The sequence below is a fragment of the Lepidochelys kempii genome, chromosome 7 (genome assembly GCF_965140265.1).
Source record: "Lepidochelys kempii isolate rLepKem1 chromosome 7, rLepKem1.hap2, whole genome shotgun sequence".
Lineage (NCBI taxonomy): Eukaryota > Metazoa > Chordata > Testudines > Cheloniidae > Lepidochelys > Lepidochelys kempii.
This window is the reverse complement of record NC_133262.1, coordinates 22,409,169-22,435,456: the sequence shown is the minus strand read 5'-3', so window position 1 is coordinate 22,435,456 and position 26,288 is coordinate 22,409,169. Positions and strand designations below refer to the sequence as shown.

The 26,288-nt window shown below is 52.2% G+C and overlaps 1 protein-coding gene across 4 annotated transcripts in view; it reads left to right on the top strand.

Annotated features, from left to right (window-relative positions):
• PLXNA1 (plexin A1) overlaps positions 1-26,288 on the top strand; it is a 274,489-nt gene that overhangs the window by 175,613 nt on the left and 72,588 nt on the right. For all 4 annotated transcript variants that reach the window (XM_073351348.1, XM_073351345.1, XM_073351346.1 and 1 more), the window contains 3 exons: positions 3,548-3,748; positions 23,298-23,394; positions 23,744-23,934. In XM_073351348.1, coding sequence (XP_073207449.1) covers positions 3,548-3,748; positions 23,298-23,394; positions 23,744-23,934 — 489 coding nt within the window. The remainder of the gene's footprint in view (positions 1-3,547; positions 3,749-23,297; positions 23,395-23,743; positions 23,935-26,288) is intronic.

Sequence of the window (26,288 nt, the reverse complement as noted above, 5' to 3'; positions counted from 1 at the left end):
CGAAGCCCCCTAGGATGTGTGGATTCCCGGCCAGGGAGGCTGCGCCACCCACCGTACCTCCCTGAATTGCAGGGGGCTTGTATAGAGTGCTAAAACCCCGTCAGAAGCTAACATCCCATCCTCAGCAAATGGCTGATGGGAGCCAGCAGCAGCCAGGAGGTTGTGGGGTTTCAGACCCGGCTGCTGCTCTCTCAATCTGTCCTGTGATCCAGTGCTGGCAGGTTTCAGAGTGCCCCATAGAATGTATGGAGCTGGGCATCCCCCGGAGGTTCCCGTCAGAGGGACAGGCATATCCAGAGTGGGGGCATTGCCATGATATCGGGATTATTGGTAGAGCCGAGACGTTCTTGCAAGTCCCCACCCAGAGACAGGCCTCTGTCTCTTGGTGTCCTGGAGAGGATCTACAGCATTGTATGTAAAATATGAAGTATCTGGGCTCTAAACCAGAGACTTAAATGAGCCCCTCCACCATCACCAGGGAGTGAGATCTAGAGTATGGATCTCTGCAAGTCAGGGCTCCTGGATTCTATCATTGCACAAGTCACTTTCCTTCTCTACGCCTCACTTTCCCCACCTGCAAAAGGGAGATGATAAAACCTGCTGGTGGCGACCAGGATCAGGCAGTTCAGTCGCCTCCCAAGAGAGGCGAAGGGAGCCCCGTTGCTTGGGGCTCTGGAAAGCAGGTGGGACAGTGTCCTAGGAAGTGTGCTGCAGGGCCCAAGCGTGCACTGGCCTCCGGGAGATGGACCACATGGCAAGTTGGTCTGGTTCTTCTCAAACGGTGATGGTTCTCGGCTGACCTGGGGGTGCAGGGGTTTGTGGTAGTTAGGGATGTCTGTGAAGTGTTTCTGGGTGCTCAGGTGAGATGTGCGGTGGCAGTGGTGCTGGGAATGGCTTTCCTCAGCGGAATGGCACCTCAGTCATTGCTATTCCTGCCTCTGGTTTCTGCCTCACTTATTGGAATTAGCATCACTGTGTCAGGTGAGATCTGTGAAGGCTGCAGCTGGGGAATAGGCCGACCCGCCCTGCTCCCATCAGGGCTGCCAGGAGAGGTTGCTGCAGATCCCTGAACAAAGTGCAGTTTCTGTTCTTGGGCTGATATTTGTTTCAAAACATGTTATTCTCTCTCCCCTATTTAAAGCCAGTGCTGCTAAGAGTAGCTGCCCCCAGGCACGAGTCCCCAGCCGGGCCCTGCAAGGCTGGCCTGGGGATTGCATCAGGCTATTGTTGCCGAAGCGAGGTCCTTCAGGAATACCGAGCTGTTGTTCTGCCCAGACCCGTTTATTTTTGCTCTCTGCCCGCTCTCCTGTGCTTTGCAGACAGGCCTGGGGGATCCCCAGAGAGCAGCCTGAGTGTTGAAACTGAATGCTGTGAAAAGTTCAGTTTTGCATTAGTGCAACCCTCGACTGCTTCCCCCTTGAGCTGCTGCTATAAATCCAGCTGTGCAGCTGTGACCCATCCATTGCGCATGCCACCCTCATTGCTGGGACTGGGTTGATGCCGTATCTGCTGAGTGGATGTTGCCCCCCCACTAGTGTCGCAGATCTCCACGGGGTCTGTGTGTGGCTGCTTTGCCAGGCAGAGCTGGTGCACACTCTGTTAAGCTTCTCTTGGCTGGTAGTGGCTTTCTGCAGATCCCACAACTAAATGCTCTGCTTCTCCTTTGCCAGGTCTGCGCTGGATTTCCAGGTCAGACCTGCTGGGAGAGCTGGAGTCGGCTCTGTTGCTTATTTGTAGGGCCTCATGGGCCAGCTGGGCTTTCTGCAGCTTAGGATTCATGGGGGACGTTAAAGGGATGACCCAGTGGCAGGATTTTCCTTCTCCTGGAATATCAGGGCTCTGTTCCTGGCAAACTATGGAGCTTTGCTCGGGCTGTCACAGATGGGTTAGTGTCAGGCCCACGAGTTGTAACATGCTCAACTCTCCACCCTCATGGGTTATGGTACTTATTTTAGACTTGATTCTTGCTTGGGGTTCAGCAAGTCAGGATTGCCCAGGGCTGAAATAGGGGGCCTGTAAGCCAGGAGGGAGGTGCGCTGGCAGAGTTGTGTGGGGCCCAAGACTGGAAAAGCCAGGGGGGGCTGTGGGTCAGGAGGGAGGCACACTGGCAGGGCGGTGAGGGTGGGGGTAACTTTGCTTGGCTGCCTGGACTGCTGTGTGCCTGGCTCCAGCCAGTGTTTAGCCTCAGTTTCCCTTCTCCATTTTCTAAATAGACCTGCAGCCTTCAGTGAAGAGCTGCTTCCTTCCCGGGGCCTACGGGCTGGCCCTGGGGCTCACTTGTCCTTTGCTCTGCTGGCTCTAGTTGTCCATGCGCAGCCAAAATGCTTCTCGGGACGCCCTGCATTAGCAGGCAGGTTGCAGGTAGAGCTGGGGACTCAGTGCGAGCAGGTTTGTTGTCTGTTCCCCTCCAGGCTGCTAGCCTGAGTTGGCTGGGCCCAGCAGTGTCTGTGGGGGACAGAACACGTGGACCTGGCTCTTCCCTAGAGAGCGGGTTGCACGGGGGTGAGAACAGGTGCCCGGCAGGCTCGCAGGTGTGAGGAGGGTGGGATCTGTACAGCGCCTGACAGAGCTGAGTGGTGTTTGGCACTGATCGCATGCTGGGTAAAGTGGCCTGGTACTACTGAGCAGTGCCCCCTCTGGCTGAGTGGGAGAGTATCGTTGATGAGCTCTAAAACTGGTCTCCTCTTTTTCTTGGTTGGACGGGTCGGGGACAGGGGCTGGGAGTCTGAGAGGAAAGCGGGTCGAGGGGGAAGCCTGTCCCTCTTGCAATAGTTGTTGCAGAATCTGCCCCTTGCCACAGAAATGTGTTGCAGAAACTCGGCTTTCCTAACCCTCAGTGGTTGTTCAAAATCTTTCCAAATGTGAACTTAGGGAAACGGATGCAGCGATATCTGAAACAGTAGCTCTGAGAAGGGTAACCCGAGAAAGTGCACCTCCATGTGTTAACTCTGAAACCTAATGACGCCAGTGAACATGTCAAAACCTACTTCACTGCTGATCATTTTACCAGAAACATGCAGCCAACAAGTTCGTCCCACAACCCCAACCTGCCTCCCACACTCTCCCTGCTGGCCCAACAGCCTGTATCACAGTTACGCCTTATGTTTGCGCAGCTGTATTCTACTGCCCATTAAAAATGGCAAATGTTGGGGCAGTGGGGAACGGATTCAACATTGGACTGAGTGACGTGAGGACATTGACATTGTCCCATTTCTGTGTTAGCTCAAAGCTGCCGTAGAATTCCAGCCTGCTGCACTGGGCTGCAGTGGAAACCAGGGGGCCATGCTGCAGAAGGGAGGTCCTGCATGCTGCCGAGTATGCAGAGCCTTGGTCAAAGCAGCCGTGAATTCCTGCACTCACAAAGGGCAGAATCCTACCCTTCCAGGGTGTACCATCTCTCATGGTATTTTCTTTGCCCATCAGTATGGGTGTTTTCTCAGTAGGGTCTGGAGTATCTCAGTGCTGGTGGTGACCGGCGTTCCCAAGTCGGGGGGGTTACTGTGCCTTGTCTCACTAGTTCATGGCCTGCTGTTTGTTCCTCCTGCAGGACTGCCCACAGATTCTGCCCTCCACCCAGATCTACATCCCTGTGGGCGTGGTGAAGCCCATCACTCTGACAGCCAAGAACCTGCCACAGCCACAGTCTGGCCAGCGCAACTACGAATGCATCTTCCACATCCCCGGCAGCGCCACCCGCGTCACAGCTCTGCGCTTCAACAGCACCAGCATCCAGTGCCAGAACACCTCGGTGAGTCCACGGCTCCTGCCCTGCCGGGCCTGGGCTGCTCTTCCATCGCAGGGTGTGTGTGAACACCATTCCTGCCTGCGGAGTGTCTGAGACACCTCCCCTGGCACTTCTCCAGCCAGAATGTGCTTCGCTTCCGGGTCGTTCCTCTCCGCTTGCCCTGCAAACTCCATGGACTAAAGGTCGCCCCAGCTGCCTTGCTTGTTCCCTGGCTGGTTTCTGTCTCTTTCATGCTTGATCGGCAGGTGGATGTAGGTTCATGGTGCCCGTGGGGCCTTGGGAGAGATTCTCCAGCTCCTCACAGTCTGTCTCTCTCTTCCCCTGTCCCCCTCAGTCTCTGTCTTTTCCCTTCCCTGTCTCTTCCCGCCCCCAGCTGCAAGGAGAGATTGCTTGGTGGAATTGTTCCATGCAGAACCAACACCCCTCCCTCCTCCGCTGTGGAGCCAAACCGACCCCAGGGGGGACCCTCCCATGCTTTATGAGCATTTCCAAGGAAATTTGCTTATGAAAGCCAAAGAAAGTAGCTTGGGCTGGAGCCAGCTGGGCTGGAGTTGAAGACTCTGTTCCCGCTTCCCTCCTTCCCTGTTTGCACTTGGTTTCCCTTTACGCCGGATGATCCTGCTTTACAAGTGGAATTGAGTTAATTCCTTATTGCATGCAGCATTGCACTCACTCTCATGCGCTCACACACGTCCAGTCACACTTTCCCAGCCTGACTGGCTGCTGCCCATCAACCCTGGGCTCCCACACACAGCTCTGCTGATGGCCGTCCATCCTGACCTGCAGCCCCCGCTACTATTCCAGTCCTGAGATCTTACACACACTTCTGCCAGCACCCCTCACTCCTGCCCTCCAGCCCCTCTGCTTGTCCATCCCTGAGCTCTCACACAGCACTCTGCCAATGTCCCTCAGTGCTGAACCTCTTCCCCTGCTATTCCAGCCTCCTCTCCCACAGCTCTGATGATGCATCTCAGGCCCATCCCCTACTCTTCTGCCAGTGCACCCTCTGTCTAGACCTCCAGCAATCCCAATGTCCCCACGAACATCTCCGCCAATGAACCCCCCATCCCCACCCCACCCCGCCTTGGCTGGCTCGCTCTGCCCCTGGATGGGATGAGGAGGAGAGTGGCTTTCACAGCCAGGCCATGTGGTCCTTCCGGGAAGCTCTGTCTGCCCCATGCTGCTTGGTGAATACTGTGCGGAGAGCGCTGATGCTGCGAACAGACAGATCTAAAGTATCAATCCTCCAGTTACCTCTAGGAAATGCTGTTGCTACGGTTCCTCTGCTGACCTGCTGGGCTCTGTACCGACCTTCCCTCATCTGCATGAAAGGGGCCCCTCCTCTCTCGCTTTCTCATTTAATCCTTTCAAAATTTGTTTTCCTTCACTTACACCATGAAACTCGTTTGCAGCCTGACGTGAGCTGTGCTCCCTGATCCCCCATCCTTCAGCTGCACAAGTGACATTTAGAAGCTATTGAAAAGCTGCTGTTTGCTTCAGACAGCCTTTCCTTCCTCTCCTCCCCCTCACAGGTCTCCTGCGGGGTGTTAGGCTGGGTCTGGAGAACATCACAGTCTCTCTCTCTCTCCTCCTCCCCCCCCCCCCCCCCCCACACACACACACACACACTCACGAAAGCTCATGCTCAAATAAATTGGTTAGTCTCTAAGGTGCCACAAGTACTCCTTTTCTTTTTGCGAATACAGACTAACACGGCTGTTCCTCTGAAACCTGACACACACACTTGTGAGTTTGGGTTTGGGAAAGGGAGCTTGGCAAAGAGGATTCTTTACCCATGATGTACGTAGTACGTCTGGGGGAGAGGAGATGCTCTCCACCCAGATGGATCTGCTTCTTAAACTATCAGCTATGTTCTGCCCTGGCTGGTTGGTAGCAGGGCAGGGGCCCCCTTCCCTAGATGGGCCCAGGCTGGTGGGAACCAGGGCAGCTGTGCCCTTTCCTGGATGGGCCCAGGCTGGTGGGAACCAGGGCAGCTGTGCCTTTGTTACTGACTCAGCCTGGGACCTGACCCAGCGATATAAAATGTCAGCTCCATTTTCTGGTAGGGAGGTAACTGGAGGCTGATACTGAGGGGTCTGCAGGGAGACTCCTAGGAAGAAACTGTGCATGGGAGAAAACTTGGGCTAAGATCTACGTTCTTTTGTCATATAAGTTAATGGGAAAGGGAGGGGACACTTACCCAGTGTATGTGTGCTGAGGTGTGGCTGGGTTTGGAGCCCAGCCTGCTCACATCTGTGGAAATGGCATGAAGTCACACACGGAGGTGTATGAGTTCAGGTGAGGGGCAGATGTGGGGTGGGAGGAAGCAGCAAGGGGCAGCTGAACTTGTAAGATGCCACGGTCTTGTTTTTGTGAGAGAGAGATCCCTCCACACGGAGACGTGGCTGTGAATGCGAGCTACAAATGGGCTCTAGAGAGGGTGTTTTTCAGATTCTCAAAGGGTCGCTGACTCCTTCACATCACAGTTTCCATCCTGGGGAGATCTCCTAAATTCCATCCTGTCCTCCACCTGTCTGCCACTGAGCCCTAAATTCTGCCCACACCTAGCAAGCCTTAAAGTCCACCTTACAGACAGCTAGCGAGCCTTGACTCCTGCCCTCCATTCCCCATCCTGAGCCGTAAGTCCCACGCTCTTCTCAGCCATTTCCCTCCTGGCAGCTTGGCAAGGTTCTGGGTCCAGGGTGGGCTGGGGAGCGCTCTCCGGGTGAGGCTGAGATGCTTGAACTGTATTTGGGAAAAGAGAGGAAACCAATGCAGAGCTGGAGCAACCTGGTCAGGCCCCACTTTGCCCTTCCCTCTCTGAGGCTGGTGCAGGGTTGTCCTCCACCAGGGCTTTGCCCTGTAGAGATAGGGAAGGCACATCAGGTCCCATCTTATCCATCCCCTTGAGCTCATATTGGTGGGCTCAGTCTGTTTTCCAAGACTCCATGTAGCCCAGTTTTAAATGCCTCTAGAAAATCTGAATGAAGAAGTCCATGCTCTGTGTGTGTGCGTGTGTGCGTGTCAGAGAGAGATCAGACGGCTCCCCGTCACCCTCCCTGCGAGGAACGCCCCAGCTGGACTCTCATTCCTGCACCATGGATAGCTCTGCTGGTCCGTCTCTATCAGAGTCTTGTAAAAGATTCTTTGGAGGTCAGCGGAACGGCCATTTTCCCAGCAGGAGGCCAATTACACAAAATACCTGCTCAGCCATTTGGGGGCTGTTACTGCAACACACGGGCTCCTGTACGAGGCCTAATCGCATCCCAACTGCCAGTGCTCGCAAGCCCTTGAAATGGGGTTGATTAGGAGGCTGGGGGATTCTGCAGCCTGGCAGCGCAAGTGCTTTGGAGGAGCCATTTGTCAGCTGCAGAGGAGAGAGGAATGGGGTTTCCTAGTCACTGCAGGACAGCGAGGCTGCATGGAGTCTGAGCCCCACGCAGAAACACCTTACCAGTGTGCCAGCCACATCCATCGGTGGGTAGCCATCCAGCGCACCAGCGGGATGGCTCTTTGGGGAAAGACAGTGCAAATGCAGCTGGTGCTTGGGGAAAATTCATATAGCTCCTGATCCTGCAATTGCTTATTCACAAGCTTGGCTTTACTCATGCAAGTAGTCCTGTTAAGGTCAATAGGCTTACTCGGATGAGTAAAGCTACGCACTTGCCTGAGTGTTGGTGGGATCAGGACCCACATCATGGAATCACAGAAGCCAGCATTTCCTTTGCTGCTCTGCCCATTACCCAGTGTCCTTGGGGTATTTCCCAAGAGCAGCCATGCAGAGCTGGGTCCTTGCCCTTGTGCTCCCCAGGGGATCGGAGCAGCTTTGTGTTCACACCCCCTCATAGCGCTCCAGTACCTGGTCTGGTGGGGGTTGCTCTCAACAGAGTGGGACAGAAGGAAGCCAGGCAGAAATTGTGAGAGAAGCAGAGGTGGTGGGCATCAGTGATCTCCCAGCCTTAAGGTGGGTATTCACCCGGGAATATTTATTGCTGCCTAACCTTTCCCATTTGAGGAACCACCCTGTCGCCATCTCCTTCCCTCCCCTGTACATTCTGTGCCTCTGCTCTTCATCCTACTTCCCTGCCCCTAGCCTCCCTCCTGCCAGCTCAGTCCAGCCCTCCAGTCATAGGCTCTCTGCTGCCCGGGGGATTCGCTCTTTTAACTGGTTCTTTCCCTCCTCCCCTGGAGACGCAGAATCAATTCACTTGGGTCCGATCCGGTGAGGTGCCGAGTGGATCCTCGATCCTGCTGGCTTCAGTGGGAGTTGAGAGGGCTAAATCTTCTCTTTAACCGTCCCTGTCTTTGTAGCGTATGGTTCGGCTTCGCTCACTCTGAAGCACTTTGGGATGCTGGGTACTGACGGGCACGATATAAAAATAAATGGCATGGTTGAAAGGTAGCAGGAATGCTGGCTTAATGGTTCTTGAAGGTTGTATCTGTTACACAGCCCATGGGGGAAGCCTGTGTCTTTAGAAATGCAAAGCCTGGGAGAGATGCTGCCGTGATGGGGGCGAGTAGGTGGGGTTTGGGGCATGGGGATGGGAATTACTGACAATCTGCGCTGATTTCTTCCTATGCCACTACTGCCTGCGAACAGGGGCAATGGGAAATGCTTGGGGCAAAAGGTATCTTCTGTGTTTTCTGAGCAGCTCTGTGCATCCCCGCAATGGTGCATTAACTGCATTGTGCCTGGAGCTTTTATTTAAAGGAACATGAGGGCTCTTTAGTTTAGGCACCAACCAGCGGGGTTTGTTTGAAACACAAATGTATTTTACAAAGCTTAACTCTAGAACCATCCACTCTTATGAATGATTGGTGTCACAGTGGGGCTATTATGCTAGGCACTGTACAGACACCTCGTAAGAGGTAGTCCCTGCCCCCAAACAACTGGAAGGCTGAACAGAGCAGAAGTGACACGGGCACAGAGAGTGTGCAGGGACTTGCACAAGATCACACAGCAGCTTAGTGGCAGACCGGGGACAGAGAACCCAGGTTTCCTGTGTCCCAGTCCAGTGCTTTATCCATTGGACAGCACTGCATCTCCTGCTTGGAGTCCACATCTCCATAATAAAAAAATTGCAAAGAGGTTGCCATTTGGCTAGTATGAAAACACAAGTTTGGCCTAGAAATGATCAGATGTGCCCTGATAGCAAAGCAAAATGTCTGTGTGCAGGGTGTAGAAAATTGGTCAAGTTGTTCTTGAGTTACAAATTATTCAGATTTTGGGGCTAGTCAGTTGCAGCTCCATGGTGTTAAGATATGAAACAGAATTCCTTTGTAAATCCAATTTTCATTCCCCTTCTAATTCTGCACAAGAGAAATCTTTCTCAAATGACAGGACCTGTCTTTACTTTCAGGGTACACTCAGTGCCTGTTTTAACATCTGAAGGCAATGAGCCAGCCCGTTCTTTCGAGTGGGTGCTTAAAATTCACACTTCTTTGTAATTTTACTCCTCTATCCTTTTTCGGTCCATCTGGCTTGATGATAACACTTCACACTTTCCATACAGTTAAGTATAATTAATGGTGACCTGCAGTAGGGGGTGGAGGAGGGATTGAGTTCCTACCCTGGGTTGTTTCTTTGTGATGAATAAGGAAGACTGGAAACAGGTTTCAGAGGAACAGCCGTGTTAGTCTGTATTCGCAAAAAGAAAAGGAGTACTTGTGGCACCTTAGAGACAAGGTAGCCTGTTTCCTCTTGTTTTTTCCTACCTCCCCCCCCCCCAGATGTTCTGGTTTAACTTGGATTTAAACCTGGAGAATGGTCAGTTTAGATGAGCTATTACCAGCAGGAGAGTGAGTTTGTGTGTGTATGGGGGTGGGGGGGATGTGAGAAAACCTTGATCTATGCAGGAAATAGCCCGACTTGATTATGTAAAGAGTTGTCACTTTGGATGGGCTAGCACCAGCAGGAGAGTGAATTTGTGTGGGGGGGTGGAGGGTGAGAAAACCTGGATTTGTGCTGGAAATGGCCCACCTGTTGATCACTTTAGATAAGCTATTACCAGCAGGACAGTGGGGTGGGAGGAGGTATTGTTTCATGATTTCTGTGTGTATATAAAGTCTGCTGCAGTTTCCACGGTAAACATCTGATGAAGTGAGCTGTAGCTCACGAAAGCTCATGCTCAAATAAATTGGTTAGTCTCTAAGGTGCCACAAGTACTCCTTTTCTTTTTGCGAAGACTGGAAAGTTTTTGTTTGTTTGTTTAAATTTGACTTGTTTACAATCTTAGAAAGTTATCTTATCTAGCCAGAAGATACTCTGGTGACTGGCGAACTAGTGAAATGCAGAAATCACCAGAGACTTGAAAGTTGTGTAACTGAGCCCTCTGATTCAGGAAGGTCCCTAAACATATACTTAATTTCCATGACTTTTGTGGGACCTACACATGGAGTTAAGTGCTTTTCTGATTAGGGATGCTTTGCTGAAAGGTGAGGGGGAGGCTGAATGAGGAAGGCATTTTTAATCGAGAGACGCTTTGTCTTGTATTTCATTTTGGTAATACTTATCTAACTCCAATGACTAGTTAACATTTTGAAGAAAAGACATCTTTGTTAAAGATTCAACACTCCATTCACTAAGGTATGAAACCTGACAATATGCATTCTCTGAGACATCTATCACGTCCTCCAGTAAAACCAAGGGACACCAGGCATGACATTCCTGATATTTATAAGGTTAAAAAGCAAGCAGAAAAAACCCTACAACCCCTCCCCCCTCCCTTGGGCTTTCTTTATACATTCTTTATACATAAAGAAACAAAAACAGGGCACAAGCTCAATTTAAAAAAAAAATTTTTTTGCACGTCAACTTTAAATATAGTGCTTTGGTTAATTAAAATCCTTAAAGAGACATAGAAATTTCAGCCTTATTATTAGGCATAGTGGTGCACTGAAACTGAAATATGTATCCTTTGTGCAGTTTAAAACTCCTTAGCATGTAAAAGCGTGGAGGTGAACACTAGCCTCAATCTTGCAAACCTACCTGTGAGTAAAGGTACTCGTGCAGGCAAAGTGTTCACAGGCTCGGTGCCATCGTGTAAAACGGAAGGTTGATAAATATCCACATATCCTCACAGTTGATACAGTCTCTTAAATGTGTGTAGGTAAACCAATCCCATTCTCCCAAACCCTTACCTCTGCCCCCTATTGCCCACCTGCCATCCGTATAACAGCGTCAGTGTCACTGGTCCAGCGGCTGCAAACAGTAAATAGCCACACTGGTGGAAAGCAGCATTGTTTTTCATAATCTGAGGCATTGCTAGTAACACAGAGAAGAGTTGTTTTTAATTATATGGGCACAAATTTCTGGTGTAGCCAATGTGGGTTAAAGGAGTTACATCAGGAATGGATTTGGCCCAAGTTTTTTTCTCCCGAGAATGTTCCTTTCTAAGGTGAAATGTCAGTCGCTGTGGCCTTAGAAACATTCGGTCCTTTTACCTTGTAAAATAAGAATAAATGCCCGCTCTCCTTTCTGCTCAGACTTGGGTTTGTAGTCTGGGCACTTTGAGGGGGAAATGTAGTGCTCAGCCATTTCCTTTTCCCTTTAACAAAAGCCACACTTGGTGGTGAGCAGCTGTGTCAACTGTGGAAAGCCCTTTCGGGCCATTTTCTTTCAGTTCGCCCCTCACTCACAGCTGAAGAGTCACTCATCCTTCATGCCTCTTATCTCTGGCTTCCAGCCATTGCTCTTTGAACTCTGTCCCTTCCAGCATGGTGTTCCTGGTGTGGAGAGGCATCTGCCAGCATAACTGCCTCTTTGGAAAATGAACGGCGAGTTCCCCCCTTTCCTTTTTATCCCAGTGGCAAAGTGGCCTGTGATTGGAAAACGCTTTTCCTGTGTCCCAGCACCGCCCAGCGCAGTGAGGGGAGCCAGACAGATACTTACTAGGTTTGTTTGTTAGGAATTCTTGTACAGTTTCCCTGAAATTAAGAGGGATCCAGAATGTAAACGCTTTTAGTGAGCTGATTGATTTGTATTCTTCCTATGCAGTGCTCTAATGCCATTGGAGGAGCTCAAATTACTTGCAAACCCTAAGTAAGCCTCCCAGCACTTGTGAGGTAGGCAGTATTGTCCCCGTGTATGGGTGGGTAAAGTGAGGCATGGAGAGATTTATGGGATTTGCCCAAGGCTGCAGAGCGAGCCATTAGCAGAACCAGAAATAAAGTCCCAACTCCAAACACTGGCAACACTTCTTCCTGTGTTGAACGAGATGCCAGGCTGCTTATGGTGCCATGGAGCTGCAAGTACTGGGGGCTGGGTAGATGAGTAAGTGGGATCACCTCACATCATTTCCATGGCTAATACCAGGCCAGATGTCAGAAGGCCTCAAGTGGATTTGGGCAAACATTTGGCTTGCGCTTTGATGAGACCTAATTCCGAGGGTCTCCAGATTATTATTGATAATATTCTGGGCCCTGTGCATGCTGAACTCAGGTTTCTCGACCAGGTGCACCTGAGGGAAGGAACTTGAATATGATGTGGGGAGAGGAGAATGGTAAAAGAGAGAGAGGTGTTGTAAAATCAAAGCCCAAGCATTACTGCCAAGTCCTATGCTGTTTGTGACGGTATTTTACTGGGCCTCAAGTATATATATAGGGGAACATAAATCATACATACATGCCCTGTGATGAGTGCTGCACACCTACAGTGTATGTATCTCTAATTAACCAGCCATGGAGAGTGAAATAGGATTGGATCCTGCAACCCCAGAAATGTTGGAAAAAGCCAGGCATGCTCTCCGAGCGATGCCTACATTTATCTTTCCTGCAGCAGTGTTTAAAGGGGAAAGGGAGTATCAGGAGAGTTTGATAGGATCCAATTAAATTCCAGCAGATAAAATAATGATGAATTGCAGTTGAGCCCCAGTGAGACACGACGTACATTACAGCCGTCCCCACAGTGCGGGGAAGGAGTTGAGGTCATCAGCTAGAGGAAAATAGGACACAGCTGCAACTGTACCCTTCCTACAGAAATGCAATCAAGAGGAGCACACACATGAGAGTGAGGAGAGAACGTGTGAGAGTGTGTGTGTGTGTACAAGAGGGAAGTCTGAGTGTGTGCACACTGAGCGCATGGAAGGCAGATATACCATGCCAATAAAGCATACAGTTCTGGGAGAAAAGCAGAGCAGCCCAGCTTCCTGCAAGGGCTGCTCTGAATAGGTCATGCATCACATGCCTCTGAGGAGCCTGGACAGGCTCCTGCATTCTTGCTGGGGTGGGGGCGTGGTTTTGGTTTGTATGAATGGGGGCAAATGGAATTTGGAGGAGCAGCTCTGAGCAGATGGCTACAGAGATTCTTGTGCATAGATTTCCTGTGTCTCCCTGTTGGATGCTGGGAAACTGAATTCTCAGGGGCTCCTCTTTGAAGGCCCCACTTTGCCAACAAATCTTTCTCCGCAAAGAGGACAGGTTCCAGCTCCCCTTGAGGCTCATCAACCCCAGTCCAAGTTCAGCCAGAGGGATAGAGATGGGGCACATTAAGGCTGGGAGTCAAGGGGAAGAATGGGTGTAATGACTTTGTCACTGCTGTCTGGGGCTGGATTCACACACTTGCACTAGAGGTGAAAAGCTCATATCCCTGTCCCAATACCCTGGACCATACAGACCCGCAGGTGCTTGTGACTGAGAGGAAGGGATTAGGATGGTACGAGATGGTATAGCTATGAGGATTGAGATGAAATTAGCTGAAGGAAATTGTAGGCTGACAATCAGGAAAGTCGTGAGATAGGATTAGGATGAGTTTTGAGAGAGATGGTGGGAGCTCTCTCGCTTGAGTGATTTCTAGCTGGATCGGATACACTGCAGGGAGCAGTTGGGTGCAAGCTGAAGAGGAGTGGGCAGGCAGGGGCATCAATGAATCCAGCATTCCTAGCGAGACTCCACTGTAGTTATCCCATGCTCGATCTTCCAGGAAGGCTGTTCTCTTCTGATACAGCAAATGTGAGATCAAGGGATTGGGACCAGGGAACTCCTGACTCTGCTGCTGAGTCACTGTGTGACATTGGGCACGCCCATTCCCCTCCTTTCTCATCTGTAAAATGGGGCTAATGCTGACCTACCTCCCAGGTATCAAGCATTCCGTACATGTGCTGAGTATTATTATTCTGCCAGCCTGTCTGGAGCAGGGGAAGAGTTTGCGTGCGTGGCTATCTGATATGTATCTCCTTAGTCCTGTGCCCAGTGGTGATGCATGTGCTGAAAGTGGCATGATGCAAGAGAAATGCTCACCGGGGGGGAGTTGTTTGCTACCCAGGCTGCAGTTCCTATTTTTGTCCCCAGGCAGCACATTTCCCTTCTTTATGGCTCCTCCCCAAATGTGCCTGTGCTGCTTGTGTCCTCAAAGGACTGTCTGATTAACCGAGGGGTTCTTAAGCTTTTTCACAGGGCAAAGCATAGCTTCATAGGAAGCCTGTCTGCTAGGCGAGTCCCCCCCATTTGCCATTGCCCAAACCCTGCCTCCCTTCCTGTTCCCCATCATCACAGAACAGCCTGCTGGCAACTATAGCCATTGATTAACTGGGCACTTAATCCTACCAAAGAGTTTAATGGATGTTTAATTTCTTTTAATGCAGTTTAGTAGCTACAAACCAGGAGGAGCCTGCACCATGTGACAAACTGGCTCTCTGTGGCTGTGGTCTGGGAGTCTTTGGGTTAAGTGACATGTAATAACTCACTGAACAGTCTGGCCTGCCCTTCTGCATCAGTTATTCACTCAGCCCAGCAGAGGGAGCACAGGTTAAAGGGGAACCCAAGGCAGCATGGCGTAGTGGTCTGGGCATGGGACCCAGGAACACCACAGTCCCAGGCTCGGCACTGACATTGATCTGGGCCAAGTCACTTCCCCTATTTGCACTTCATTCACTCATCTGAAAAAGGCAGATGATAAGGATGCACTTACCTGCCTCCCGGAGTGGGGAACTAGTTACTTTGTGTAGTCTTTTAAAGTGCAGAATCTTACCGCTATGGACGTGTGAGTGTCCTTGTTATTAAATAACATCTTTACATTGAAATACAAACACTGTTGGGATTCCAGAACATGCACAGAACCCATCTGTGTAGCCTTCGACAACAATTGGAAATCAGCCACCTCGTTCCTTGACTGCCAAGTCCCCAGGTCAGGAATCTGTTTCCCTTGTAACAGTCATGACCGGTAAATCAGTGTATGGAATGCAGCAGCTTCCTTGCTCTGCCATAGGTGTTAGTGATGCCATCAACTATTGTAGGAGAGAACAGCTCGGAGCCCCGATCTCCGACACTGAGGGATAAAAAGCCATTTAGCTCACTTTATGGGAGATGCTGATTTGGGAAATCCACCTGGCTCTTCTCATGGGCATCTACCATCTGATTCAGATGTTGCATGAATTTAAAAAAAAAAGTTTCCATTCACCTTTAACAGCAGTGAACCTCCTATCTGATGCTTCCAAACCCAGGGCCTGATTCTCCCCTGCCTATTATCTCATGTTCTTTACATGTGCTATACCTGATCAGAATGGGTGTGTTGAATGCTCACTTTGCACAGGCCTAAGTGATGGTGTAAGGCTATGGAGAATCAGGCCCTATTCTAGCTAGAGGATTTCTCTGGTGCCTGTCACTAGAATCGAAACATCTGTCACAATAGTATCTGTTCAGCCCTGTTGGATTGTCCCTAGAGCTCTGCTGACATTGGCGCTGACCCTGGTGCACAAACATGGAAGTAATTTACACACAAAGGCAAAGAGCTGCAATCAGCTGCAGCTCCATGCCTGAGAACATGTTTTTTTTTGGGGGGGGGAAGGGTTGGCGGGGGAGTAGAACCCTAGAGTCACAGATACCAGAGCCGCAACTGGCCTGCGAACTCGCATCCAGCCCGTTGTCCTGATTAACTTGTTAATGTAGGTCAACCCCAAAGAGGGCAGACTCTGGAAGGAATGAGAAGGGATTTTCCAGCTCCTAAGAGGGGTAAGAATGTAAAAAGAAAAAGCCGGGTGTAAGTAGGAGGGACATTTTGGCTGTGCTTGTGTAACACTGGCCAGTGGTGTCAGACTCCTGGCCTGGGAGAAGATTCGCTGGCTGCTTTCCCCACCACTTCTCCTACACACCCACTTCCCCTGGCTTCCCCTGCTGGGTTTCAGGATACGTGTTGGGCTCCCTTCCTATATGTAACGTTCAAGGAGACACTTGCGGCTTTTCTGGAAAGACCAAAAGGCTGGCTTGGCCTCCCTCCGGTTGAGTCATGGAAAGACGGGCAACTGCCAAGTTGGCCCAGGAGAAGCTGAGCCCAAAGGAAGGAGCACTTGTTTTCCCAGGGGTCTCCCTGGGGTGGCTGAAAGAGATGAGAGCGCATGTAAGGACATCTTGGGCGGCAGGGTTTAATAATTCACAGCCCTCTGTAACCCTCCCCCTTCCCTGCAGTGGGAGCTGCTGGACTCCCCAGCTATGTGACCATGGAAACAACCAGCCAGGGCTGCCAGCTCTTATCTTCCCACTTGCAGGAATAGCTAAGGTCCATTTCTGAACAGAGCAGTGTGTTTCCCATGCTGTGCACTGCTGACTGCCCTGCTGGCGGGGGACAGGCCTAATACCATCAGTGGAACGTAACAGGGGTGCCGTGGAACTGAGGAGAGGTGTTCTCACACCTGCTGTAGCACTGTGTTGTCAGAGTCTCTGGATTCTGGCCTGCTCAGCGTTGGCTTTCTAAGTGAGTGTTGGCTTGCTAAGTGAGCCTTGTGCTTGAGGAAGGGGCCTGAAGCCATGTGCTCCGTGATCTCTGTGTTTGGGAGGCAGGACGGTCTAGAGGGAAGTGCAGGGAACCGGGAGTCAGTCTCAGCTTACATGGTCCCTGGCTTTGGGATTGGGAAGAAACACCCACTCCTGGACCCCAGACAAGGACCCTGGCAGTGGTGGCCCGTGGACCTCAGCAGGTGCTGTAGATTGCATTCCATGCTGGTTGCTGCATGTGTATTTAAGACAAGACCTTAATAATCCAGGTGCTGTCTGCACTGGGGGACTGTTAATGATTCCACAGCACTTTTCACTGTGCGCTAGGCTAAAAGGTTGAGGTGTGTGCCAGGGGCTGCACCTCTCCATGCCAAGAAGGGCTGCATTTCAGCAGTGCTGGCAGGGTACTATGGGACACTTCAAGTCGTACTGCGTGTCATGAGCCCTCTTCCTGTCCACACACTAGCATGGCTGGGAGGGGAATCCAAGCCTCTGCTACTCTGTGTCCCTGGGGTGTTTCAAGCTCCTGGAGCCTGAATGGAATCCAGCCCCTGCCCCAAACTTGGGGTCTCTAGACGCATGTCAGGGTGCAGACCTTCTATGTCACACCCCCCTCTGAAAGTTGGAACCCTCTGTCCAGTCTCTCTGGTTGCGATGTTGACACTTCAGATTCCCCGTTTACTCAACACACCCTGTCCCACAACTCCTCCCCAAAGGTGTGAAGTGTCTGGTTTCCAGTTTCAGCTCCAGGGACACACTGCAGTTGTGAAGCAGCCAGTACTCATACACTTTTCTCAGTCTAACTGCTTGATGCTCTTCTATCCTTAATCATGTAAAGCACAGGAGAGTGCAGATCATACAAAACAATGCACAGCTGAACCCGCGATGGCCCTCACTTCCTATCTTACCCTTCCTTGTGAGCCTTTGGGGGACCATCTCGGCGCAGGCAGGAAGGATGTCCCATCCTCATGCAGGCTCTTCCATGGTGAATGGCCTCTCCCTTATGGACCTGAGAAAATGGCCCCCAAACAGACCAGCCTCTACCTATTTAAAACCTTTAACCCCTCTGCATCAGGGCAGCTTCCCCACATGAGCGGAAACCCCTTTGGGTGACTTTGTTGCCAAGGTGACCTCCCCACCTCCTAAACCAGTTCTTCTGGGCAGGGACCAATCTTCTGTCTACTGGGAATAGATTTCAAAGGACTGGGTACTTAGCTAGCCTCTGTTCTTCTTTTGCCACCAGCCTTTGGACCCTCACCCCAGCTTAGAGGCAAACAGATCATGGACAAGGCAAAAGGCTGCTCATTCAGAATGGAGTTTGCCTGACACAGACACACAGGGCTCATAATCACACAGAATTCATAAACTGTACAGACAGATTTCCGATACATCACACTGTGTATTAGAAATTAGAGATGGGTTTGATGTGAATACTCCTGACCTTCCAAAGGACTTGAAAGCTGAACCTCAAACCAACCGTTCCTGTCTACATGAAGGGCTGAACTGAAGCCCTGGCTCCAAACCTCCTATAGGGTCGGGGGTGTTTGTAATTGGAATCTGAGTTGTATGGCTTCATCTCATCTCGGTAGCGAAGGTAATACATTACTGAAGTGAACTTCAGAACCAGGGCAGAACTGTCACCATTGGTCATGATCATTCATTAGTTTGGCAGAGCGAGGGCTGACAGTGTGTGCCCTTCCTGCCGTTTGTTCCCATTTCTCTGGGCACTTTGCTCAGACTGCTCCCTTCCAGTGCATCCTTCCTTGCCTGGGCCATGTGCCGTCGCTCCAGGAGTCTCCGAGTTTAGTGGGGAGGCCTGTTCTTCCAGAGGCAGATACGTAGTCCATTGGGTCTGTCTCCTCCCAGCCTCCCACATGTGCGTCTTGCTGTCTCCAGGGCTGGTGTGTGAAGGGTTAATCATCTCTCCTCCCACCCCCACCCAGAAGGAACTCATTTCCAAAAGTAGCTGGGGCAGAGAGATGCAAATAAGAGTTTTGGACAGCTGCAGGCTGGATGCCTTCCCGAGATGCCAGGGCCCCAAATGAGACATGTCAGAGTACAAATTGAAAATGCCAATTTCACTTAGGCTGCCATGCTGCTCGTCACAGCTAAATCCTGCTCCGTCGCCCCTCCCCCAACTCCTACTTCCCGAGGCTGCCGATTGATGGTTTCCACTCCTTAATGTAGCTTGTCCCTCTTAGGGGGTCCTTCAGGCTCTGCCCACCTGTTGAGGTGGAGGTAGGATAGAAGGGAGGTTACACCTGCTGAGATCTTAACTCCTAGCCCCTTCTGCTCTGTCATCCTGGGAGCAGTGGGGAAGGCCTGCGGTGCTCAGATGTGAAAGGCTCCATTGGCTCTGATGTGCCAAGAGGGTTGGATGGGAGACCGCCAAGGAGCACCTCATGTCATGCTGGCGCTGGCTCAGCGGGGCGTGGGTCTGCGCTGGAGCCGGGCGTCAGTAGGGTGTCGATGGTGGGCGTGCTATCCCGCTGAAGAGGCTGGCTTTCAGCTGAGCTGGAAAATAGAGCTCTTGGTGGTGTATGAGAATGAATGGCCCAGCGGTGGTTTCAACTGGATGTATCATTCCTCTTCACTTCCTGGCATAAGCTGCCATGCACCACTGAGCAGCCGCTGCATACCGCCCCAGAGGTAGCTGCGCGCCATGCATGGATGGTAACCTGTGGTGCGGCCCAGGCGTGGGAGACCCAAGGCTGGTGGGGCAGGCTGTCCAGTGAGATCAGAATGACCCCAGGTACTGCTGCATGTGTTACCTCCTGCTGCTGCCTTGGCTTTGGAGCAGAGTTGCTTTGCCCCCTCTCCTGGGCCATCCTTCTGCCTCTTGCTCAGCAACTGGCCGCTGCCTGTGGGCACCTCCCTTTCCAGCTTTTGGGAGCCTGGGGATGAGGCGAATGGCCCCGGTAAAGCAGAGCCTTGTGCATGACTCAGCAGTGGGGCTGGCGTGTCTCCTGCCCTGAGCCGCCATGTGGGAAGGAGGGAAAGGGTGGGCCAGCAGGGTTTTCTGGCTTTGTGGGGCAGTTGGTTTCCGCTGCAGTGCTCCCTCTTGGCCAATCCCCAGAGGAGCGCTGGGGGAGCTTCTCAGCCTGCCAGCTGGGTTAAAGGCAAGACATCCCAATAACCACAGTATACAGGTTCGGAGGAGGGGAAGGCCCCCATCTCTTCTGGGTGCAGCAGTAACGGGGCAGGGGCCTAGGTGTAATCTGGTCTCTGGCCCAGGCAGAGAGAAGCCATGGAGAGCAGCCTCTCCTTCTGCCTATCCCCAGGAATGTAGGGCACGGAGCCCAGGTGTCCCTCTGATTTTACACTGATCAGGGATCAAACACCGGCACTGAGATCATCTCATGCTACTTTCACTGAACTACCAGGCATGCCTTTCCCCATGCAGGCCTCCAGCGGAGGCCAGCACTGCCCGGGTAACAGTTACTGTCCTGCCCACCTGTGCTCTTAGTCCCATCAAGAAAGGCCAAGCAACATACCCCCCTGCTAGCTAGTGGGTGCCTGGGCAGTAGCTGTCACCAGCCCGATCTCCGAGAGGCTTATCCACGGTGTGCGCTGACAGAGTAGGGCAGTCTGATGAAAAATGTTCCCTTGCCATATTTCTTTCCGTACGTTCCCTTCTATGTCCTAACCCCCTTGACTGTGCTCTGGTGCATAGACAGGCGACTAGTATCTTATTCCCTTAGCACCTCCCCTACACCCCCCCCCCCCCCAAAAAAAAATTCCCAGAGTGCACTTATACAGACAGGCATACATGCAGCACCGCTGAAATGCAGCCACCTCTGGGAGGAAGGGCAATGGCCAACGGGTGCACAGCAACATTGCACTGGGGAACTCATGGCTAAGGACTGCAGGTTGAAATCCACCTCTGATAGGAGGCGCTGTAGGGTCTTTAGTGTCCATGGAAGGGCAGGCAGGATGCAGGGTTTCCAGGTCTCCTGGAAGTCCCCCTGCTCAGTAAGCAATACAGGAGCCAGTCTGTTTACCATTGAAGAGTCTGACCTTGCCCGGTGTGCATGTGTTTAGTTTGAGGTACAAGCTAACACGTCTGTGAAAAGGCAGGTAGTGCCCAAATCAGGCCCGCCCCCTTAGCAGTGCACCCAGCTATTGTTTGACCCCAGGGCGCCTGGCCCTGAAGGCTAGCGTGAGTCCCAATAACTCCTCTCCTCTGGCAGAGTCTCCAGTATACCCAGCCCTAAGGGGGGATGACTCCTGTCTGCAGGGATCCAGGTTTGGACTGTCACTGCTGGATTCATGCTGCTGTCACCCAAGCTATGCAGTTCAGCCCGCTGCTGCTGCTTCACACAGATGGGGCAGGATCCTAGTAGCTGGAGCACAGGATTGGTACTCAGGACTCCTGGGTTTTATTCCCAGCTCTGCCACTGGCTCATTGTATGAACTCAGGTGACACACCACCTCCTACCTCTCTCTTGCTCTCTGCTTCAGTTTCCCCATTTGTAGAGAGTTCGGAGATTCTTCCATGAAAACTTCCATGTCTGATACAAGGTGGTGATTAATTTAGCTCAGGCAATAGGGTGCAGAGGTGTTACTGGCTCCCTGGCAGGAGAAAGCCCCTTCCCCCACCCTGGTACTGATATCTTTTCGGTCCCATCTGAGGGCTGCAAGGGGAAATGAATCGCTTCAATTTTCTCTGAGCCGAGCACAGAACTGGTGTTGAAGGAAGGGATGGACCAGGGGGCAATGCTGCCACTTACCCTCCTACCTCCATCATCACACCCAGTCTGTGAAGCTGGGCAGCAGAGTAACTGGGGGTGGGGTCTGAGCCAAAGAGAGCCAATGCAGCAGTGTATGTGGCTCCCAACAAACTCCAACAACCCATGAATCATGCATTTAATCTCTCCTGACACGCCTGTCATTTTCTCCAGAGAGGAGCGGAGAATCTCTCACCAGAGGAGGTCGTTAGCTGTCAGGGAAGATTCTGACTGCCTTCCTGTCTCCCTATTGATTAATCCTCCGCCTGCATGCAGGGGCTGTGTAGGGACTGCTGATGGGGCTGCCAGGAGTTTTGGCTCAGGTTAGAAGCAAGGTAGAAGGTGTTGGTGGGGAGGAGGTCTGGGGGCAGGATGAGTGGTTTGCTGGAGGTCTAATCTCTGCTTTCCGTCTTTGAACTGCCCCCTGCTTACCTCCCCAGAACTTGAGCCTAGCTTGAGTCCCTTGGGCTTTGCGATCCAGGCATGAGAGCGGGGAGAGGAGTTGTGCTCCACTGAAGGTAGAATCCAGCAGCACTTGTGCTCTGCAGAGGGCAGAAAGGCAGCTCCAATCTCTGCCATGGTGTGGGCAGCACAATCATTCCATTTAAACAGGCCACCAGGGGAAAACACTCCTTACTTTGGCTGCAGACCGAGCCTGTGTATCGTGAGGACTGAGAGATAATTAATCAAAGCAGTTTCCCGCCATGTTGTTCCCAGAATGGCCCCGTTTCTGGGCTGCAGGTGGGCACTGCTCTGGTGAAGACTGTCCTATAGATTTGTTTTATGAGCTAGTGCAAGTGTTGAAGCTGCAGATAACAGGGTCCATCCCGATGCTTCCCAGAGAGACACATCGACTCTCTGTGCTCCCGGGTTTGGCCTGCCCTAGTCCCTAATGCATGCTTGCCCACATCACAGGGATGGTTTTGAGTCCGGATTGCGGTGGTTGTTAGAGCAGCGAGAGGCCCAGGCCTGCAATAGCAGGGAGAGGGGACTGCAGGTTAGGAGCGAAGGGTGGCCGCAGAGGTGGGAGGACCAGGAGATCCGAATGGCCGTGGGTGCTGAGAGGCAGCATGATGGAACATTGGCAGAGCGGTGAGGAGGTCGGGACTGGAATAGAAGTGGGTGTCTTTGCTTAGGATTGAGGGACGCTGGCAGAGCCACAGGGAATGGGAAGTTGTCCAGTCGGTGCTAGGAGTCTCTGACTGTGATGAGAAATTCCCCCAGATCTGTGCGGCTGTGCATTAGCCTCCGCTCCCACCATCACTGTGCCTCAGTTCTGCACCTGTGAGATGGGGCTAGTAGTCCTGTCCTGCAGCTCCTTCCACAGCAGCAAGGAGAGGCGTATGGAAGTGTCCCTGAGGGAGAAGAAGCTGTGATAGGGCACAGTGCCATTGAAAGCAGCTCCCATCCTTGGGGCAAGGGTGGGGCATGCCATGGATAGGTGGCTAATGGTTGTGCTGCTCCTCAGCGGGGAGGTGCTAGGGAAGGGCAGTGTTAGTAGGGAATGGGTCTCGCCACGTGCCCACGTCAAGCAAACCCTGTACAGCATGGCCCCTCCAGAATTGGCTCTGGCTGCAAGGTGCCTATGAGCTCAGTGTCCCCAAGCGGCTCTCGTGCTCCCCCACCTCCTGTCCACTCACCCCCGCAGGATCCTCAGGAATCCTAGCCCTGTGGCCCCTTAGCATGTAGCAAAGCACCCAGCGTCGCCCCAGCCCCTCTTCTAGCTGCTGGGGACGGAGGTGTACTGGGGGTTATTTGTTTATTGCTCCCTGGCATGGACAGTTTCCGGCTGGCTGTGGGATCTCTTTGGTTAATGGGGCTTGTTGACTGTTTGAAACCCTTGGTTTGTATGACATTTCTTTCTCTGCTAGTTGAGGTCTTTGGGTGGGAGCACACTCTGTCCGTCAGCCGCCAGTCGCTGTGGCACAAAGGCACCCATGGTGCCAGACCCATCCCTGCTGGCAGGGATCGTCTGAGCCAAGTCTCTTTCCTTCTCCGTGCTCCCACTAGGGAAGTTAAACGGGGAGATTTCTGGGCCTCTCTTTATCTATCAGGGCACGTCTGGCTTCCCTTCCCCTCGCTGATGAAGGAGCTCTGCTTTCTTGTGTCTCCCCTTGCAGTATTTCTATGAAGGGAATGACATCAGCGACCTGCCCGTGAACCTGTCCGTGGTGTGGAATGGAAACTTCGTCATCGACAACCCCCAGAACATCCAGGGTAAGCAGGCGGCATGATCTGTCTGCACAGTCCGCTCGCAAGCCTCCCACCCACCAGCCCCCACCTGGGGCTTGATTAGAGCCAGTACCTTAAAGGGGAAGCTCTTCATACCCATAGCCAGCCAGTCCCTTAAGAAAGATGCATTTGTTCCAGAAGCATGTCCTCTGCGGAGCACCACGCTCCAGGCCATGTGGTCAGCACAGATCCCAAGGTGTTAGCTGTTCCCAGATATTTGGCTGGCCCATGCAAAATAAGCCAGTGGGTCTCTGCCCGGTTCCTTGTGGGCAGGTGCCCTCATCATAAAAAACACCAATGCGTGGATGACCTGACACTCCTCTCCCCCTTGCAGCTCACCTGTACAAGTGCTCGGCCTTGCGTGAAAGCTGTGGCCTCTGCCTCAAGGCAGATCCGCGCTTCGAGTGTGGCTGGTGCGTGACGGAGAAGAGGTGCACCCTGCGGCAGCATTGCCCAGCCTACGAGAGCAGCTGGATGCACGCCAGCAACGGCAACAGCCGCTGTACAGACCCCAAGATCATCAAGGTATGTCTGGGATGGGGGGAAGACGGGCCTGTGTATGTGCACACGTGCTGAATGCAGTGCTGGAGAATACGCTGCAGGGGGCAGTTCAGCACTGGCCATGGCTGTGGTGGACTAGCATATTGAGTGCCTTTGGTGTGCATGGGCCTGTACAGATAATTATGGAGCCAAGCTTCCTCCCCTGAAGAGTTTAGAGTCTAAAGGAGATGGGTAGCATACAGGAACATGGCTGAGCAGGCAACACGGAGCTGGCAGCTCTCGGGCAGGGAAGATCTCCCAGGGAGCAGTTGTTCAGACACCAGGGTTTAATGTTCTCCCACCAGGTACAAGAGCAGAGAGTGTCGGAGTGGAGACTGAGGTTGAAGGGGGGTTTGGAGGGGGAGGCTGCGAGGAAGAGGGCGGATGTACCATTTCAACGGGTGGCTCGAGATATGGGGTAGAGTGTGAGAAGGAGGCAAAGGGAGTGTCAAGGAGACCAGAGCTGACAGAGTGCAGGGCTAGGAACATGAGGAGGGTGGCACAAAGGCAGAGTCCCTCTCTAGTTAGTTATATGCACTTACATATCTATTGTATCGCTCTCTCTCCTGCTTGGGTCTGGTGAGCACGTTCCCCTGGCTCCCTGCCCGCTCTGGGGATGTTTTGCCCTTGGCCATGCAGAATTCCCAGCAACACTAGTTGCTCTCCTGAGTGGGATCTCTCCGGTTCTCTCACGTCACTCTGTTCTGACATATTAAGCCTGAATTCCCTGTCTCACCTGTTGCTGCTGATCCCTTGACACCCATGGGGCTCAGGGCCAGCCTTCCCATGCAATGGGGGTGGGGAAGTCACATCTTTCTGTACAGAGGGGGAAGTGCACTTTAGTGGATTAGTGCAAGGGGCTGGGAGCCAGGACTCTGGGATTCTGTTCCTGGCTCCGGCACTAACTTGTGTGTGACCTTGGGCAAAGTCACACCCTGGCTCTGTGCCCTAGTTCCCCCGCTCTGTAAAATGGTAATAATGATTCCGCATAGTTAGTTAGTGAATTCTGGCCACGTGCTTTGAGATCCTCAGATGGCAGGCTCTTAGCCCTGGGCTGCACTTGAAATGAAGGTCGACATAGCTGTGTGCCTTCAGGGTGTGAAAAAGCCACTGAGTGATGCTGTCCTTACCCCCGAGGCAGAGAAAGCTGGGTCAGTGGACGAATGCTCCTGTTGATGTAGCTACTGTTGCTTGGGGAGGTGGTGTTCCTACAGCGACGGAAAACCCCCTTCCGTTGGTGCAGGCGGTACTATGTTCCAGCATGCTGCTGGCACGTAGCTATGCCACTATGATCCCGGTAGTGTAGATGTGGCCTTGGTATCATGGGTTGTTTGTTTATTATTCCCTCTCCCCAGTTTTGCAGACTAATAGCCTCTCTCTCTGTGCTTTCACGCTCAGAGGCTCCAACCTTCCTCACGTATTCCTAGGTTTTCTTGGATCCTGGTGTGGAATCCCAGGCAAGCCGTGGGTCTGGGTTCTTTCCCCTCTTTTCCCTGCCCCCCGGACAATGGTAGTTCATCATCTCTGGTCTGTGACAGCTTTTATGACCTTCAGTTAATAAGATTGTGTATATTAATGTTAACATGTCTGTTGGGCCAGGCTCCAAGTGCATTAAGAGGGATTGGTGGGTAATTCTATTTGATGTGTTCTATTTACCCACGGATTCCGGGCCAGGCAGGCCTTGACTGTGTTAATTACCGGAGTCTCAGCACAGTATCTAATCTATTTGGGTTCAGTGTCCTATCAGATGAAGGCTGGAAATGAGAGTTGTGTCTCTCCTGTTCCCCAAAGTCACTCAGCTCGGGCTGGTTATTGGCACTGAGGTGACTATTGCACTGGCCCTGCTGAGAAGTGTAATTCTATTGCAGGCACATGCCTGCCATTCACAGCAGTGGGTGGGAACCCTGCCCCGACAATGCCTGCTTGCCACCCATCCATTGAGATTTTGTTTCAAATTAATGATAAAAAATACTAGTGATTAAGAGCATTGAGCCATCCTATAGCAGAGATGGGCTGAGCTGCAGAGCCTAAGAGACGTTCTGCTCTGGGAGCTGGATTGGCCCATCACCTTCCACCCAGGGCCTGCAGCTGCAAGAACTTTATGGAAGGGGGTAAGGACCGTTATCCCTCATTTACAGAGGAGGAAACTGAGGCACAGAAAAGGGAAGTGACAAGGTCCTGCAGTGAGTCAGCTATGGAATTGGCAGAAGGGCTTCTAAGGCCATCCTCAGTTCTAACCACTAGACACACTGTTCCAGACTGCTTGCATGACCCACAAAAGGGTCCATATGACTCCCGTGTTCTAGGTATAGGAGTGTTTTCCTATCACCCCTTGTTGC